Below are 16,689 nucleotides of genomic sequence, written 5' to 3'. Positions count from 1 at the left end.
CACCCGGACCAACCAACCCAACTGCCCCGTGGCTGAACACTTTAACTCCCCCTCCCATTCCGCCAAGGACATGCAGGTCCTTGGCCTCCTCCATCGCCAGACCATGACAACACGACGCCTGGAGGAAGAGCGCCTCATCTTCCGCCTAGGAACCCACCAACCACAAGGGATGAATGCATATTTCTCCAGCTTCCTCATTTCCCCTCCCCTCACCTTATCTCCGTCCCAACCCTCGGACTCAGCTCCACCTTCTTGACCCGCAATCTTCTTCCCGATCTCTCCGCCCCCATCCCTTCTCTGGTCTATCACCCTCGCCTTACCTCCTTCCACCTATTGCATTCCCAACGCCTCTCCCCCAAGTCCCTCCTCCCTACCTTTTATCTTAGCCTGCTTAGCACACCCTCCTCATTCCTGAAGAACGGCTTATGCCCGAAACGTCGATTCTCCTGCTCCTTGGATGCTGCCTGACGTGCTGCGCTTTTCCAGCATCACATTTTTCAGCTCTGATCTCCAGCATCTGCAGACCTCACTTTCTCCTCAATGGTGTTAAGCTTGTGTTGCTGGAGCTGCCCTCATCCAGGTAAGTGGGAAGTATTCTATCACACTCCTGACTTGTTCCTAATAGATGATGGACAGGCTTTCAGGAGTCGGGAGGTGAGTTATTCACCACAGTATTCATAGCCTCTGACCTGCTCTTGCAGCCACTGTGTTTATGTGGCAGGGCCAGTTGAGTTTCTGATCAATGATAACTCCCAGGATGTTGTTACTGCAGGATTCAGTGATGGTAACACCATTGAATGTCAAGGGGCAGTGGCTAAACTGTCTTGTATTGGTGATGAGCAGAGCCTGGCATTTTTCTGGCACATTTGTTACTTGCTACTTGTCAGCCCAAGTGTAGATGTTGACCAGATATTCTTCCATTTGGATCCAGACCGCTTCAGTATCTGAGGAGTCATAAATGGTGTTGAATGTTGTGCAATCATTGGCAAACATCCCTACTTTCTGACCTTACGATGGAGGGAAGGTCATTGATGAATCAGCTGAAGATGGTTGTGCCTAGGACACTACCCTGAGGAGCTCCTGCAGAGATGTCCTGGAGCTGAGATTACACCACTCATCCAGGATCCGAAATAGGACATCGGGCCCATTTTGAGTCTACTCCACCACTCAATGAGATCACAGCTGATCTGAATCCTCGATTCCATTTTGCGTTTTCCTTTGATTCCTTTACCAGTTAAAAATTTATCTCAGCCTTGAATATACTTAACCCACCTTAACTGTTATCTGCAGTTCTAAAGATAATCCACAGATTCACTGACCACTTAGAGATGAGGAGGAATTTTCTCAATCACAAAAGGCGATTATTCTGAAATTGTGCCCTCTGATTTGAGACGCTTCCACAAAGGGACAACCATTCTACATCTACTTTGTCAAGCCTTTCAGCATCCTGTATATTTCAAGAAACTCTCTCTCAACTTGTTTTTGTAAGGAAATCCCTCTATTCCCAGAGTCAACTTGTAACCCTTCCCTGGACTGCACCCAATGACAATATATCTTTGATAAGGAGACAAAATCTGCTGACAGTATTCCAAGAGGCCTGACTGGTGTCTTGTATAATTTTAACAAGACTTTCCTGTTTTGATATTCCATTTCCTTTGAAGTATAGGTTAACATGCCATTTGCTTTTCTGATTGCATTGCTGAACTTCGGTGCTTGCTTTTCCTCATTTATACATGAGGACTTCATATTTGCTTTGAACAGTTTTTCACCATCTCAATAATGTTCAGCTCCTCTGTTCTTCCTGTCAAAGTGCGTAACTTTCCTACATTGTATTGCACCTGCCATGTTTTTTGCCCACTCACTTGTATCAATATCCATCTGCAGACTCTGCCTTTCTGAACACTTGCCTTCCCACCTATTTTTGTTATCCACAACTTGGCGATACCATCCTTTTGATTCTCATCCAAGTCGTTAATATATTATTCTAAATAATCGTGGCCCCAGCACTGATGCCTGTGGTAGTCCACTAGTTTCAAGATGCCTTCTCAAAAAGGGCCCCATTATCCCAACTCTGTCTTCTATTATTTCGGTCATAGTCTATCCATGGCGATATATTACTTCTAACACCAGTGAAGCCACCTGTCCTGAGTTGGAATTGTAATGTCAATCTTACACTGCCAGGTCAAAATCCTGAGGCTCACTCCCTAAGAAATTAAGGAATATGGAAAAAAGACAGGAAAATGGACTTGGTAATTAGATCAGCCCTGATCTCATTGAATGGCAGACAGTCTTGATGGGCCAAATGGCTTGCTTCTACTCTTGCCCTTTACAATCTAACAGCACTGTGAATGTCCCTTCATCCCAAGAACGGCAGCATTATGAGAAGACTGTTGACCGCCACCTTCTTTCAGGGCAATTAGGAACTAATGAAATTTAGACAAAACTAAAATGATGTTTCTAGAGCCAGGGAGCACAAATTAAAAATAAGGGGAAAAGCCAAGCCACTTGGGTCTGAGATAATGAGTTTCTTTTTTAAACTGCGAAATGTGCATCTTTGGATTATCTACCACAGTTGATTGTGGTGGCTCAGTCTTTTGAATATACTTACGGTAGAGATTGGTCTATCAATATCCCTTTGTAAACTGATGTAGGAGCAGTGGTCTGAAAGCTAGTGCTTCCAAATAAACCTGTTGGACTATAACCTGGTGTTGTATGATTTTTAACTTGGTACACCCCATTCCAACACTGGCACCTCAAAATCATGCCTTTGTAAACTGTTCTAATCACCCTAGCAACCAGTCTTTCCACCTATTTTTGCCACTTGCAAATTTGGCTACAATAAATTTGCTTCCTTTCTCCAAGTCATTAACATTCATTGTAAGCAGTTGTGTTCCCAGCACTGATCCCTGTGGAACCTGACTGGTCAGATTGTCAACCTCAGAAAGAACCTTTATCCCCACTCACTGTTTATTGCCCATATACTGCCTCAAACATCATGGGCTCTTATGACATAACCTTTTGTGTGAGAGCCTGTTAAATATCTTTGGAAGTCCAAATACTGCTCATCTAGTGATTTCCCTCTATCCAGTCTGGTTGAGACTTGCTCAAAAATTTCATAAATTAGTCAGATACAATTTTGCCTTTCATGAAGATGTGCTGACTCTGCTTGATTAGATTGATTTTCCAAATGTTGTTGATCCTTAATAATTGATTCCAACATTTTTTTTCAACAATAGATGTTCAGCTAATTAGCCCAAAGTTCCCAGCTTTTCTCCTCTCACCACTTTTTTGAAACGGGTGTCATATTTGGTGATTTTTCTAATCGTCTGGTAGTTTTTCTCTAAAATCCAAGTTTTACTTTGGAAAATTATAACTGATGTATTCATTATGTCTGCAGCTACTACGTTTGGAATCCTAGAATGCAAACAGACTGGATCTGGGGACTTGTCTGCTTTTAGCCCCAATAGTTTGTCTGATACTGCTTCTCCACTGGTACTGAATTCCTACCCTGTATTCTTTTGTGTTAGTGGGATGTTTGAAGTATCTTCCACCATAAAGACTGCAGAATATCTGTTTATCTACTCTTCCATTTGCTGCCAATGACATCACACTTTTTTTAAAAATATACATTTAAGTGTGTATTGAACTAGCCTCCCATGTTCAGCCTTTTTTTTCTGGAATTCACAGTCTGCTAATAAGATATGAAGACTTAGGAGCAGAAAAAAGGCCATTCAACCCATTGAGTCCTCTCACTGAGTTCATAGCTGATCTGATAATCCTCTACTCCATTTTCCTGCCTTTTTGCTATTACCCTTGATTCCCCCATTGATTAAAAATCAGTCTGTCTCAACCTTGAATATACTTCACAACGCAGCGTCAACAAGCCTCTCGAGTAAAGAATTTCACAGGTTCATTACTCTATTACTGAATTTATGCCCTATAGTTCTAAAGTCTCTCACAAAGGGGATCAATCTCTCCACATCCACATTGTCAGGCCCTTTTAAGGTTCTTGATTAGTAAGTCGATCAGAGGTCATGAGGAGACGTCAGAAGAATGAGGTTGAGAAACATAGCAGCCGTGATCAAATGGCAGAGCAAACTCAGTTATCCAAATGGCCTAATTCTGCTTTATCTTAAACAAAGGCCGATTGCTGGATAAATTTAGCGGGTCTGGCGGCATCAGTGGAGAGAGAGCAGAGTTCATGTTTCATATCCAGTGACCCTTCAGAACCCCTGTTAGCCCACTCTTCAGCATCCTTTTATGTTCCTGTCTGTCTTTTCAAAAAGTCACATACCCATGAATATTTACTTCCCAGCTCTGATCTTTGTAACCATGTCTCTGTACTGGATACAAGATCATGCCTGTGAACTTGTATTTGCACGATTCATTCATTTTACTGGTCCTGAATATTCCACGCATCTAAGTAAAGAGCTATTAACTTTGCCTCTTCATCAGTTTTTCCCATTTTGATCCTATTGACTGCTATTTTCTACTTTTGCATATTCTGTCTTCCACCACCACAGCTTTCAATTCGTTTAAAGTCCTCTTGAGACCTCTAGTTTTTCTATTCATCAGGACAGTGGTTCCAGCAAAGTTCATGTGAATCACTGCTGACTTTTTTTTTCGTATGGACTTGTTATTCCTTTTATTGAATCCTGTATAATTCATTTAATTGTGCAAAATCATGAGAACTGCTCCATATTTTTGATACACCTACGTGAAATTACTACTGCATCTTTTTTTCAACTCATTCTGAATGGCTTGTCAAAACATTTCTGTGACATTCTTTGGATGATTCAGTACAGGCCCTTCGGTCCTCCATTCTAAAGCCTATCTATCCTGCACTATTCCATTTTCATCCATATGTTTATCCAATGACCATTTAAATACCCTTAAAGTTGGTGAGTCTACTACTGTTGGAGACAGGGCTTTCCACGCTCCTACTACTGGGTAAAGAAACTACCTCTGACATCTATCACCCCTCAATTTAAAGCAATGACCCCTCGTGCTAGCCATCACCATCCGAGGAAAAAGGCTCTCACTGTCTGCCCTATTTAACTCTGATTATCTTATATGCCTCGATTTAAGTCACCTCTCAATGAAAACAGGTCAAGTCCCTCAACCTTTCCTGATAAGACCTTCCCTCCATATCAGGCAACTTCCTAGTAAATTGCTTCTTTTCAAAGCTTCCACATGCTTCCTATAATGCAGTGACCAGAACTGTACACAATACTCCAAGTGCAGCTGCACCAGAGTTTTGTCCAGCTGCGAGATGACCTCTTGGCTCTGAAACTCCATCCCTCTACCAATAAAAGCTAACAAACCATTTGGCTTCTTAACAACCCTATCAACCAGGGTGGCAACTTTCCGAGATCTATGTACATGGACACAGATCTCTCTTTCTATCTACACTGCCAAGAATCTTACCTGATTTGGAGGTGCTGGTGTTGGACTGGGGTGTACAATGTTAAAAATCATAACACCAGATTATAGTCCAACAGGTCTTCCAAATAAACATGTTAGACTATAACTTGCTGTTGTGATTTTTAAGAATCCTATCAATAGCCCAATACTCTTTTTCAGTTGTTCCTTCCAAAGTGAATCACCTCACATTTTTCAGCATTAACCTCCACTTTCCATCTCTCAGCCCAGCTCTGCAGCTTATCTATGTCCCTCTGTAACATCCTTCGGCACTATCCACAACTCCACTGAGTTGTCATCCACAAATTTACCAATCCATCCTTCTAAACCCTCATCTAGGTAATTTATAAAAATGACAAACAGCAACGGCCCTAAATCAGATACTTGCAGTACATCACCAGTAACTGAACTCCAGGATGAACATTTCCCATCAACTACTACCCTCTCTGTCATCTTTCAGCTAGCCAATTTCTGATCCAAACCGGTAAATCACCCTCATTCCCATGCTTCCGTATTTTGTGCAATGACCTATCATAGGGAACCTTATCAAACGCCTTACTGAAATCCATATACACCACATCAACTGCTTTACCCTCATCCGCCTGCTTGGTGACCACCTTGAAGAACTCTAAGGTTTGTGAAGCACGACCTACCCTTCATAAAACCACGTTGACTATCGTTAATCAACTTATTCCTTTTTAGATGATAAATCCTATCTCTTGTAAAGTTTTCCAACAGTTTACCCACAACTGAAGGAAGGCTCACTGGTCTATAATTACCAGGGTTGTCTCAGCTCACCTTCTTGAACAAGGGAACAACATTTGCTATCCTCCCGTCTTCTGGCACTATCAAGATCAAAGCCAAAGGCTGTGCAATCTCCTCCCTGGCTTTTGGGAGAGTCCTGGGATAAATCCCATCTGGTCCAGGGGACTTATCTATTTTCACACTTTCCAGAATTGCAACGACCTCCTTGTGAACCTCAATCCCATCTCGTCTAATAGCCTGTATTTCAGTATTCTCCTCAACAACATTTTTATTTTCCAGTGTGAATGCTGGCAAAAAATATTTATTTAGCACTTGTCCTATCTCATCGGACTCCATGCACAACTTCCCACTACTGTCCTTGATTGGCCCTAATCTTAGTCTTGTCATTCTTTTATTCCTGATATACCTATAGAAAACCTTAGGATTTTCCTTGATCCTGTCTGCCAACGACTGCTTATGTCCCCACCTGACTCTTCTTAGCTGTCTCATTAGGTCTGTCCTGGCTAGCTTGTAACCTGAAGCATCTGAACTGAGCCTTCACATCTCGTCCTAACACAAGCCACTGCCTTCCTCTTGACAAGGGCTTCAACTTCTTTAGTAAACTACAGCTCCCTTGCTCAACCATACTTCCCTGCCTGACAGGTACATATTTACCAAGGACACGCAGTAGCTGTTCCTTGAATAAACTCCACATTTCTAATGTTCCCATCCCCTGCAGTTTCCTTCCCCATCCTGTGCATCCTAAATCTAGCCGAATTGCATCATAATTGCCTCTCCCCTAGCTATAACTCTTGTCCTGTGGTATATCTCTTTCCATTGCTAAACTAAACCTAACCCAATCGTGGTCACTATCACCAAGGTACTCACCTACCTCCAAGTCTGGCTGGGTTCATTACCCAGTCCTAAATCCAATGTGGCCTCATTGCTTGTTAGCCAGTCTACATACTGTGTCAGGAAGCCTTCCTGCACATTGGACAAAAACCGACCCAAAGTACTCGAACTATAATATTTCCAGTTGATATTTGGAAAGTTAAAGTCCCCCATAATACCTTTCCTGTTACACTCGCTTCTATCCAGAATCGTCTTTGCTATCCTTTCCCCTACATCTCTGCAACTATTCGGAGGCTGATAGAAAACGCTAACAGGGTGGCCTCTTCTTTCCTGTTTCTAACTCAGCCTTTTTAGACAAGTCCTCAAATATCCTTTCTGCCACCATGATACTGTCCTTGACTAATAATGCCACACCTTCCCCTCTCTTACCATCTTCTCTGTTCTTACTAAAACATCTAAATCCCAGAAACTGCCAAAACCATTCTCCCTTCTATTAAATCACTTCTTAGTCATCTACTCTCTGAAGAAAATCATCCCAATGGCTTTAATCAGTCATCATAACTAAAGTTTCTAATTGCTGAGAACATTCTCCCAAATCTCTTCTGCACTCCCTCCAATGTGTTCACATCCTTATAAATGTTCCTTAGGTTACTAAATATTCTGTTTTGTAATTGTTTCTTCTATGTTGTTCCTCATTCCTAATATGGAAAATGCATGCACCCAAGTAGGTAGTGTTAAGATATTATTCTAATTCACCTGGTTAGAGATGTTACTGCACACCTCTGGAGCAGGTCAAACTTACAACCAGGCTCCTGGCCTAATGGTCAAGATACTACTACAGCACCACAACAGCCGACAATAGTAAATCGTATCAACTTTTTTTTTCCTGATCAACCTGTACAGAGATGGAATTGCAGACTTCAGGAGTAGGTGGAACTTGAGTTCAGGTATCTTGGAGTCATAGAGATGTACAGCACAGAAACAGACTCTTTGGTCTAACTCATCCATGCTTACCAGATATCCTAAATTAATCTAGTCCCATTTGCCACCACTTGGCCCATATCCTTCTAAACCCTTCCTAATCAGATGCCTTTTAAATATTGTAATTGTACCAGCCTCCTCCATTTCCTCTGGCAGCTCATTCCATACACGTGCCACTCTATTTCTAAAAAGGTTGCCCCTTCGGCTCCTTTTAAATCTTTTCCCTTTCAATTTAAACCTATGCCCTCTCGTTCTGCACTCCCCCACCCCATGGAAAAGACATTGTCTATTTACCCTATCCATGCCCCTCATGATGTTATAAATCTCTATAAGGTCACCCCTCAGCCTTCAACACTCCAACCTTCAACAGGAAAAACAGTCCCAGCCTATTCAGCCTCCCTCTGTAGCTCAAACCCTCCAACCCTGGCAACATTCTTGTAAATCTTTTCTGAACCCTTTCAAGTTTCACAACATGGAAATAGTTTAGGTTAGATGGACTTCAGATTGGTTCCACAGGTCAGCGCAACATCGAGGGCTGAAGGGCCTGTGTTGTGCTTTAATGTTCCATATTCTATGTAACATCCTTCCTCTAGGAGGGAGGCCAGAATTGCGCACACTGTTTGAATAGTGGCCTAGGGATACTACCTTTGTAGCACAAGAGGGTCCCCAGGAAATAAGTGAACATGTTTAGACATCATGAGCTATACTTCCAGCCCAGTTGGGACTTGAATTTGGGCCTTCCAATCCAGGCATAGGGACCATACCACTGCCACGAAAGGGCCCTAGGTCACTTTAAGCTATTTTTCTTATCAGCCTGTTCTGAGATGTCATTACACAACTTTGGCTCAACGTGAACCTCTGTGTTTTGGTCCAGGGATAGGGAGGGGCCTAGATCATTTTGGTAAAGTCATTAAGTCATATCAGGTGCAGCTTGTTAACAAACTCCATTTTCCTTAAAATAACCTCAAGATCACTTTTGAGCTTTGACAGCAAATACGAACGATTGGTTAAGTTCACTGTGGCTTTATGTGATGTGACATTTATTTATTATATGTAATTCACTTCCACTTGTGGTGACAGACCGATCAACGCTGATGCTTCACATTATATCTTAAAGTGTTACCCCTCTCTTTTAACTGAGTTTAGAAGGATATTCTCAAATTATCTCTGGATTTTCAATTTTTCTTTTTCAATTTGTTCTTGATGTACATTCATACTTTATGCATATAGGTGCACGATCATTCATGTTTTCTAACTTGTTGGATGTGTAGGTCTACATTTTTTAATGAAGCTATTTTGTACAGGTGTGGATGTTTTTCAAATCATTTAGGTACATATGTGAAGATGTCATGTGCTGCCATTACACTTCAATGAAACTTTAGTGACTACATTTGGAATCATTTTGGAGGCAAGTGTTCTGAGCAGATGATGAATGCTTTTCATTGATTATGCCAGATAAGTGCAAAATTATTTAAACAGTTATGTATTTTCTTTCTAGATGCACAGACTCATGAGAGAGAAGATTTGTTTGTTCAAAAGTTACGACAATGCTGCGTCCTCTTCGATTTTGTCTCTGACCCCCTCAGTGACCTCAAATACAAAGAGGTGAAGCGAGCAGGTTTGAACGAGATGGTGGAGTACATCACACACAACCGGGATGTCATTACAGAAGCTATTTACCCTGAGGCTGTTATTATGGTATGCCAGTTTGCAGATGTCTGTTGTGTATACATTGTAGAGAGAACAGATTAGGTTTTTTTTAGGCTGTTGTTATTGATGTTTCAGTTGTTAACTAATCCTCAATGACAGCATTCCTGCTAGTTGGTTGAATTTTAAATTCCTCGCCACCACCACAAGGTTGTCATCTAAACTGGCACTTTAGTGCATTGCTGAGGGAGTTCTGCATCCTCGAGAACCATCCTTTTGGTGGAACATTATCCAAGTCTTGAGTAGATGTTTAGATCCATAGCACTTTTTGAAGATCAGGGCATCAATATTGGTTCTTCAAGCAATATCCCAAAAAAAATCCAGTTAGTACTTTTTGATTTGGTTCTGAGATCTTGCTGAGTACAAATTGACTGACTGACGTTTCCTACATTAACAACAATAATTCCAAAAGTAAATAACTGGTTGTAAACTAGTTTGGGATCTCCCAAGCCTCTTTTGGCTGTCCTGCTACTTGGCTAGGTAACAATTATGGCTTTTTTAACTGCTTGTAAAGCTTAAATGAGAAAAAGAATCAGAACACCTATTGGCCAATTCCAACTAGCTTTGCTAAGCCATGGTTTTGGAAACGTCAAAACTACAGCTGCTCAGAGGTTGCCAAGTGTCTTCAAAAATAACTTAGGGTAGTTAATCTAACTCCATTTCATAAATATCTGGTCACCCCTTGACATTTCTTTACAACTTTCCTAAAAAATTTTTATTTGTGCTTATCTGAGACTGGCCGGCTCTCCCACAGCAAATACAGATAAATACATAGTTGTTGCGGGGGACAAGTGAATCTTTCTCTTTCTTTTCCATGCTATCTCCTTTGCTTCATCTTCAAAGTCACTGTAGTATATTTTGGAGATTGATTGCCTTGTCGTGTTGTCTCTGAATTAGTAATCTAGAGACTGAGGTTCAAATCCTCTTAAAGTAAAGGGGATTTCATTTCAACAAAAATCTGGACTTTGGAGTTCATTGATTGAACCATACAATAGTTTCAGAGTAATCATATTCACTAGGGAGGGAAGCTTTATCTGGTTTGACCTGCATATGACTAGATCTACAGCAATTTGGTTGACCTTTTAACTGGCTTCTGAAAGCCATTCGTTTTTATCACCTGCTGGAAAGGAAAACAGCAATGGAACAGAATTGTCCACCTGGCACCAACTGAGGTACTGGAAATGACCATGACAATGGCAAACAGCCCTGTTGACCCTGCAAAGCCCTCCTTATAGTAAGGGGGGGGCTAGTGGCAAAATTGGGAGACCTGTCACAACGGCCTGATACAGTCATCCTCAGTAAATCATACCTTGCATAAAATGTCCCTGACAACACTATCGCTATTCCTAGAAATGTCCTGTCCCATAAGCAGGACAGACCCATCCAACGTGGTGACACATTGTTATAGATGAAAGGCAACTACCCAAGGAATCCTCAATATTGACTCTGCATCTTATGGCATGATCACACGTGGGCGAGGAAGCCCACATACTGATTACCATGTACCTCCTCACCCCTCCCCAGCTGATGAATCGCCACTTCTTCATGTTGAACAACACCAGCATCTCCAGATCATAACATTTGGAAGAATAACTGACAATGCCAAGCAGACTTCAATGTCTACCACCAAGAATGACTTGGTAGTAGCGCCACTGATTGAGCTGGCTGGATCCTAAAGGACACAGCTGCTAGATTGGATCAATGAGAGGTGGTGAGGGGACCAACAAGAGGGGAAAAAATGCTTGACCTCATTCTCTCTGTTAAAGATGCACCTGTCCATGACAGGTCATATTAACCACCACGCAGTCTTCATGGAGACTAAGTCTGGCCATCACATTGAGAACACATGGCACCCTGTTGTGTGGTACACTTACCATGTTAAATGAGCCAGACTTTGAACAGATCTAGCAACTCATGACTGGACCTTCATATGGTGCCTTGGGCCATCAGCAGCAAAATCATGTTCCAACCTCATGGCCTAGCATACCCTCCACTCAGCCACTCCCATCATGCTAGGGTATCAACCTTGGTTTGGTCAAGAACTAAGAAAACATAACATAAAAGACTGATCCTGAAGATTAGATCCCAGGGGTTTAGGTAGAGCATTGCTTCCTATCAGTCAGTCAGAGGGTTAGGATAAATGGGTCCTTCTCTGAATGGCAAGAGTGTGGTGCTGGAAAAGCACAGCCGGTCAGGCAGCATCCAAGGAACAATTGAGCATCTCATTGGAGGTGGAGACATCACAAATATCCCCATCCTCAATAATTGGAGAGCTCAGCACATGAGTGCAGAAGTTAAGGCTGAAGCATGTGCAACAATTTGCAAATAGTGTTGAATGGATGATCCATCTTGGCCTCTTCCAGAGGTCTGCAGCAGAATATCCTGAGTCCAATCTCAACTACTTCACATGATATCGAGAAATGGTTCGAGGTGTAAGATAATGTCATGGTTTCAGGCCCTGGCAACATTGTTGCGCTGATTGTGGTCCAAGGTTTGATGCGCCCCCCAGCCAAACTTTTCCATGATACATACAACTTTGGTATCTAACTCATCAAATGGAAAATTGCCCAGGTATGACCTATATACACAATGCTGGACAGATCCAATGTAGCCAATTGTCATTGGTCTATTCTCGATCATCATTACAGTGATGGAAGCTATCATCGGTGCCATCAAGCAACAGTTTTGCAATACACTTCAGTTTATTCAGATTCAGTTTGAGCCCCACCAGGGCCGATTAATTCCTTTAATTATCCCACTTATAGCCTTCGTCTAGATAGGCACAAAAAATCTGAATTTCAGATCTGACAGTTGGCCTTTATAGAGGTTTATAAAATTATGATAAGGTATGTATAGGGTAAATAACCAAAATCTTTTCCTTGGGATCGGGGAGTCCAAAACTAGAGGGCATCGGCTTAAGGTGATAGGGGAAAGATATAAAAGAGACCTAAGGGGCAACTTTTCACGCACAGGGTGGTGCAATAGGAAAGGTTTAGAGAGGTATGGGCCAAATGCTGATAAGGAGGATTAGATTAATTTAGGATATCTTGTCACCATGGGTGAGTTGGACTGAGAGGTCTATTTCCGTGCTGTATAACTCTGACTGCAGAGGTGAGGTGAGAGTGACAGCGCTTGATATCAAGACTTCATTTGACCATATGTGGCATCAAGGAGTGCCAACAAAGCTGGAATCGGAGGGAAATTCTGCTGGTTGGAATCATACCTCGCTCTTACGAAAATGGTTGGAGATCTATCAGCTTTCCTATGGAATTACTCAATGTCGCATCCCTGGAACAATTATGTTCAACTATTTCATCAGTGATGTGGAGGTGCTGGTATTGGACTGGGTTAGACAAGGTCAAAAATCAAAAGACACTAGGTTCTTGTCCAATGGGTTTATTTGAAAACACTACTTTTAGGACTGCTGCTCCTTTATTTAGGGATTTGCATATTAATCAATCGAAACTTGCACCTCCATTCTCACTGATTAAAGATTTAAGACCCATCTTAGGTGTGTTCATTTCTTTAAGTGAGTTGTATAACCCTTTGATCTTTTCCTTCTAAGTTGTGTCTAAGATCTTCCTCTCTCTCAGAATAGTGCTCTGAGAACTAGAGTTTTCATGTAAACCCAATAAAACCTGGTGTTGTGTGATGTTTGACTTCCTGCATCAGTGGCCTTCCCTACATCATAAGGTCAGATGATTGCACAATGTTCAGCACCATTCATGACTCCTCAGATAATGAAGTAATCCATGCCCAGATTCAGCAAAAGCTGAACAATGTTCAGCTTTGGGCTGACAGTGGGAAGTGACATTCATGTCCCAAGTGCCAGGCAATGACCGTCTCCGACAAGAGAGAATCTAACTATTGTCCCTTGACATTCAATGGCATTACATTCACCTGAATCCCCATATCTTTACATCCTGGGAATCATCATTGACCAGACCCTCAACTGAACTCACCACATAAATATAGGGCTAAAAGAACCAGTTAGAGGTTTGGAATATTGCGGCAAATAACTTAGCTCCTCAATTCCAAAGCCTGTCCACCATCTACAAGTCAGGAGTATGATGGAAATTCCTGACTTATTTAAATGAGTGCAGTTCCAACACTCTACCATGACACCATCCAAGACAAAGCAGCACGCTTGATTGGCACCATATCAACAGACATTCAGGTTCTGCACTACACATGCTCAGTAATAGCAGTAATGCAATAGGGCTCCATTAGACAGCACCTTCGAAACCCATAGCCATGACCATCTTGAAGGATAAGGGCAGCAATATGTGGGAACACCACCACCTCCAAGTTCCCCTCCAAGCCAATCACCATCCTGACTCACAAACACATCACTTTTCCTTCAGTGTCATTGGGTCAAAATCCAAGAATTCCCTCCCCACTGCCATCATGAATCTACATACAACACCTGGATTGCAGCAGTTGAAAAAGACAGCTCAGCAACATCTTAAGGGTGACTAGGAACAGACAAATATTGGCCTAGCCAGTGATGTCCACATCCTGTGCATGTATTCTTCTTAAAAAAAACACTTGTGTAGCATCTCCAGGCATGATGATCAATGGCCTGTGCTTCCCACTGAATATTTGACAGACAGTGGGTCCTTGAAACATTTGTACAAAGCCATCCGTACCATGTATCAGTGACCAGCTCTCCATACAACATGGTTTTGGTAGATTACTATCACCTGTTATGGCAAAATGATCTGCCCAATCTTGCTAGCTTTGCAGGAGGATGACCTTGATATTATTTGTATTGGCTGATTGATGTTTGTGGATACAATACTGAACAATGCACTTTTTAAGGCATCCTATTATTCAGAGCCATGCAGTAGGGTGGCAGGGACTACAATTTTGTTTATTTTGAGTTTGGGGTTTACGCTAAGCTTGTGATTGCTCCACACTTGTTGACACTGCCAAAGGCCCTATTTGCTTTTGAAAGCTTATTGTCTGCTTTCTTGTCTATATTGGTATCAAATGAGATCATGTTTACTGTATGCTTTGTAGTATTTGGGATGTTTCTCTCCATAAGGATGCTTGTTTCTCCTGATATGGGTGCTAAGTTCCAGGCTGATGCAGGACTTCACTTTTCTTTAAACTAATTTTTAGATTAGAAAGTTATGCTGTTTCAGAAAAAGTGTTATATACTGCAGGTCTGACTGAGGTTCACTGAGGTTTTTTTTTCCTCGTGTCTTTGTGTAAAACTATAGATTCCCAAGGAGGCAGAGGGGATTATTGACAGGACTAACAGAGAGGTAGTCACTCCCCAGATAAAAGAAAAAGATAGATGGGTGACAGTTAGGGGACAGAAAGGGAACCGGCAGGCAGTGCAGGGATCCCCTGTAGCCATTCCCCTCAACAATAAGTATACCGTTTTGGATACCTTTGGGGGGATGACTTACCAGGGGAAAGCAGTGGGACTCCTGCTCAGAAAGGAAGGGGGAAGAGGACCAGAGCAGTAGTCACTGGGGACTCGATAGTTAGGGGGACAGATAGGAGGTTCTGTGGGGACGAGAGAGACTCATGGTTGGTGTGTTGCCTCCTGGGTGCCAGGGTCCATGATGTCTCTGATCGTGCTTTTAGGATCCTTCGGGCTGAGGGAGAGCAGCCCCAAGTCGTGGTCCACATTGGCACCAGCGACATAGGTTGGAAGAGAGATGGGGACTTGAGGCAGAAATTCAGGGAGCTAGGATGGAAGCTTAGAGCTAGGACAAACAGAGTTGTTTTCTCTGGTTTGCTGCCCATGCCACATGCTAGTGAGGTGAGGAAGAGGGAGAGAAAGAAGTCTAACATGTGGCTAACAGGGATGGTGCAGGAGGGAGAGTTTCTGGTTTTTGGATAATTGGAGCTCTTTCTGGGGTAGGTGGGATCTCTACAAGCAGGATGGTCTTCACCTAAACCAGAGGGGTACCAATATCCTGGGTGGGAAATTCTCTAAAGCTATTAAGGTGGATTTAAACTAATTCAGTAGGGGGGTGGGAACCAAAATTGTAGAGCAGGTACAGAAGAAGATGAGAGTAAGGAGTTCCCAAATCACGTATCTGACACTGGCAAGCGAGAACCTAGATTGAAGTGTGTGTACTTCAACGCAAGGAGCATCCGAAATAAAGACGATGAACTAGCAGCGTGCGTTGGTACCTGGGACTTCGATGTTGTGGCCATTACGGAGACATGGATAGAGCCAGGATAGGAATGGCTGCTGCAGGTTCCGGGATTCAGATGTTTAAGTAAGAACAGAGAAGATGGTAAAAGAGGGGGAGGTGTGGCACTGTTGATCAGGGACAATATTACAGTTGTAGAAAGGATGTTTGGGGACTCGTTAACTGAAGTAGTATGGGCTGAGGTTAGAAACAGGAAAGAAGTCATAGTGCTGGGAGTTTTGTATAGGCCTCCGAATAGTCCCAGAGATGTAGAGGAAAGGATAGCAAAGATGATTCTCGATAGGAGTGAGAGAGGCAGGGTAGTTGTCATGGGGGACTTCAACTTTCCAAATATTGACGGGGATCACTACAGTACGAGTACTACAGATGGGTCAGTTTTTGTCCAGTGTGTGCAGGAGGGCTTCCTAACACAGTATGTAGACAGGTCTACAAGGGGCGAAGCTACTTTAGATTTGGTACTGGGTAACGAGCCTGGCCAGGTGTTAGATTTGGAAGTAGGTGAGCACTTTGGAGACAGCGATCACAATTCTGTCAGGTTTATTTTAATGATGGAAAGGGACAGGTGTACTCCACCGAGCAAGAGTTACAGCTGGGGGAAGGGAAATTACGATGCAATTAGGAAAGATTTAGGAAGTGTAGAATGGGGAAGGAAACTGCAGGGATGAACACATTAAAAATGTGGAGCTTATTCAAGGAAAAGTTCCTGTGTGTCCTAGATAAGTATGTACCTGTCAGGCAAGGAGGAAGATGGAGAACGCGTGAGCTGTGGTTTACTAAGGAAGTGGAATCCCTGGTCAAGAAGAAGAAG

The 16,689-nt window shown here is 42.5% G+C and overlaps 1 protein-coding gene across 3 annotated transcripts in view; it reads left to right on the top strand.

Moving 5' to 3' along the window:
• ppp2r5d (protein phosphatase 2, regulatory subunit B', delta) overlaps nucleotides 1–16,689 on the top strand; it is a 141,433-nt gene that overhangs the window by 56,761 nt on the left and 67,983 nt on the right. For all 3 annotated transcript variants that reach the window (XM_043687399.1, XM_043687401.1, XM_043687400.1), the window contains one exon: nucleotides 9,497–9,696. In XM_043687399.1, coding sequence (XP_043543334.1) covers nucleotides 9,497–9,696 — 200 coding nt within the window. The remainder of the gene's footprint in view (nucleotides 1–9,496; nucleotides 9,697–16,689) is intronic.

Source organism: Chiloscyllium plagiosum, chromosome 3 (genome assembly GCF_004010195.1).
Source record: "Chiloscyllium plagiosum isolate BGI_BamShark_2017 chromosome 3, ASM401019v2, whole genome shotgun sequence".
Classification (NCBI taxonomy): Eukaryota; Metazoa; Chordata; class Chondrichthyes; order Orectolobiformes; family Hemiscylliidae; genus Chiloscyllium; species Chiloscyllium plagiosum.
Note: the sequence above shows the minus strand (reverse complement) of the source record. Positions and strands in the feature narration are given on the sequence as shown.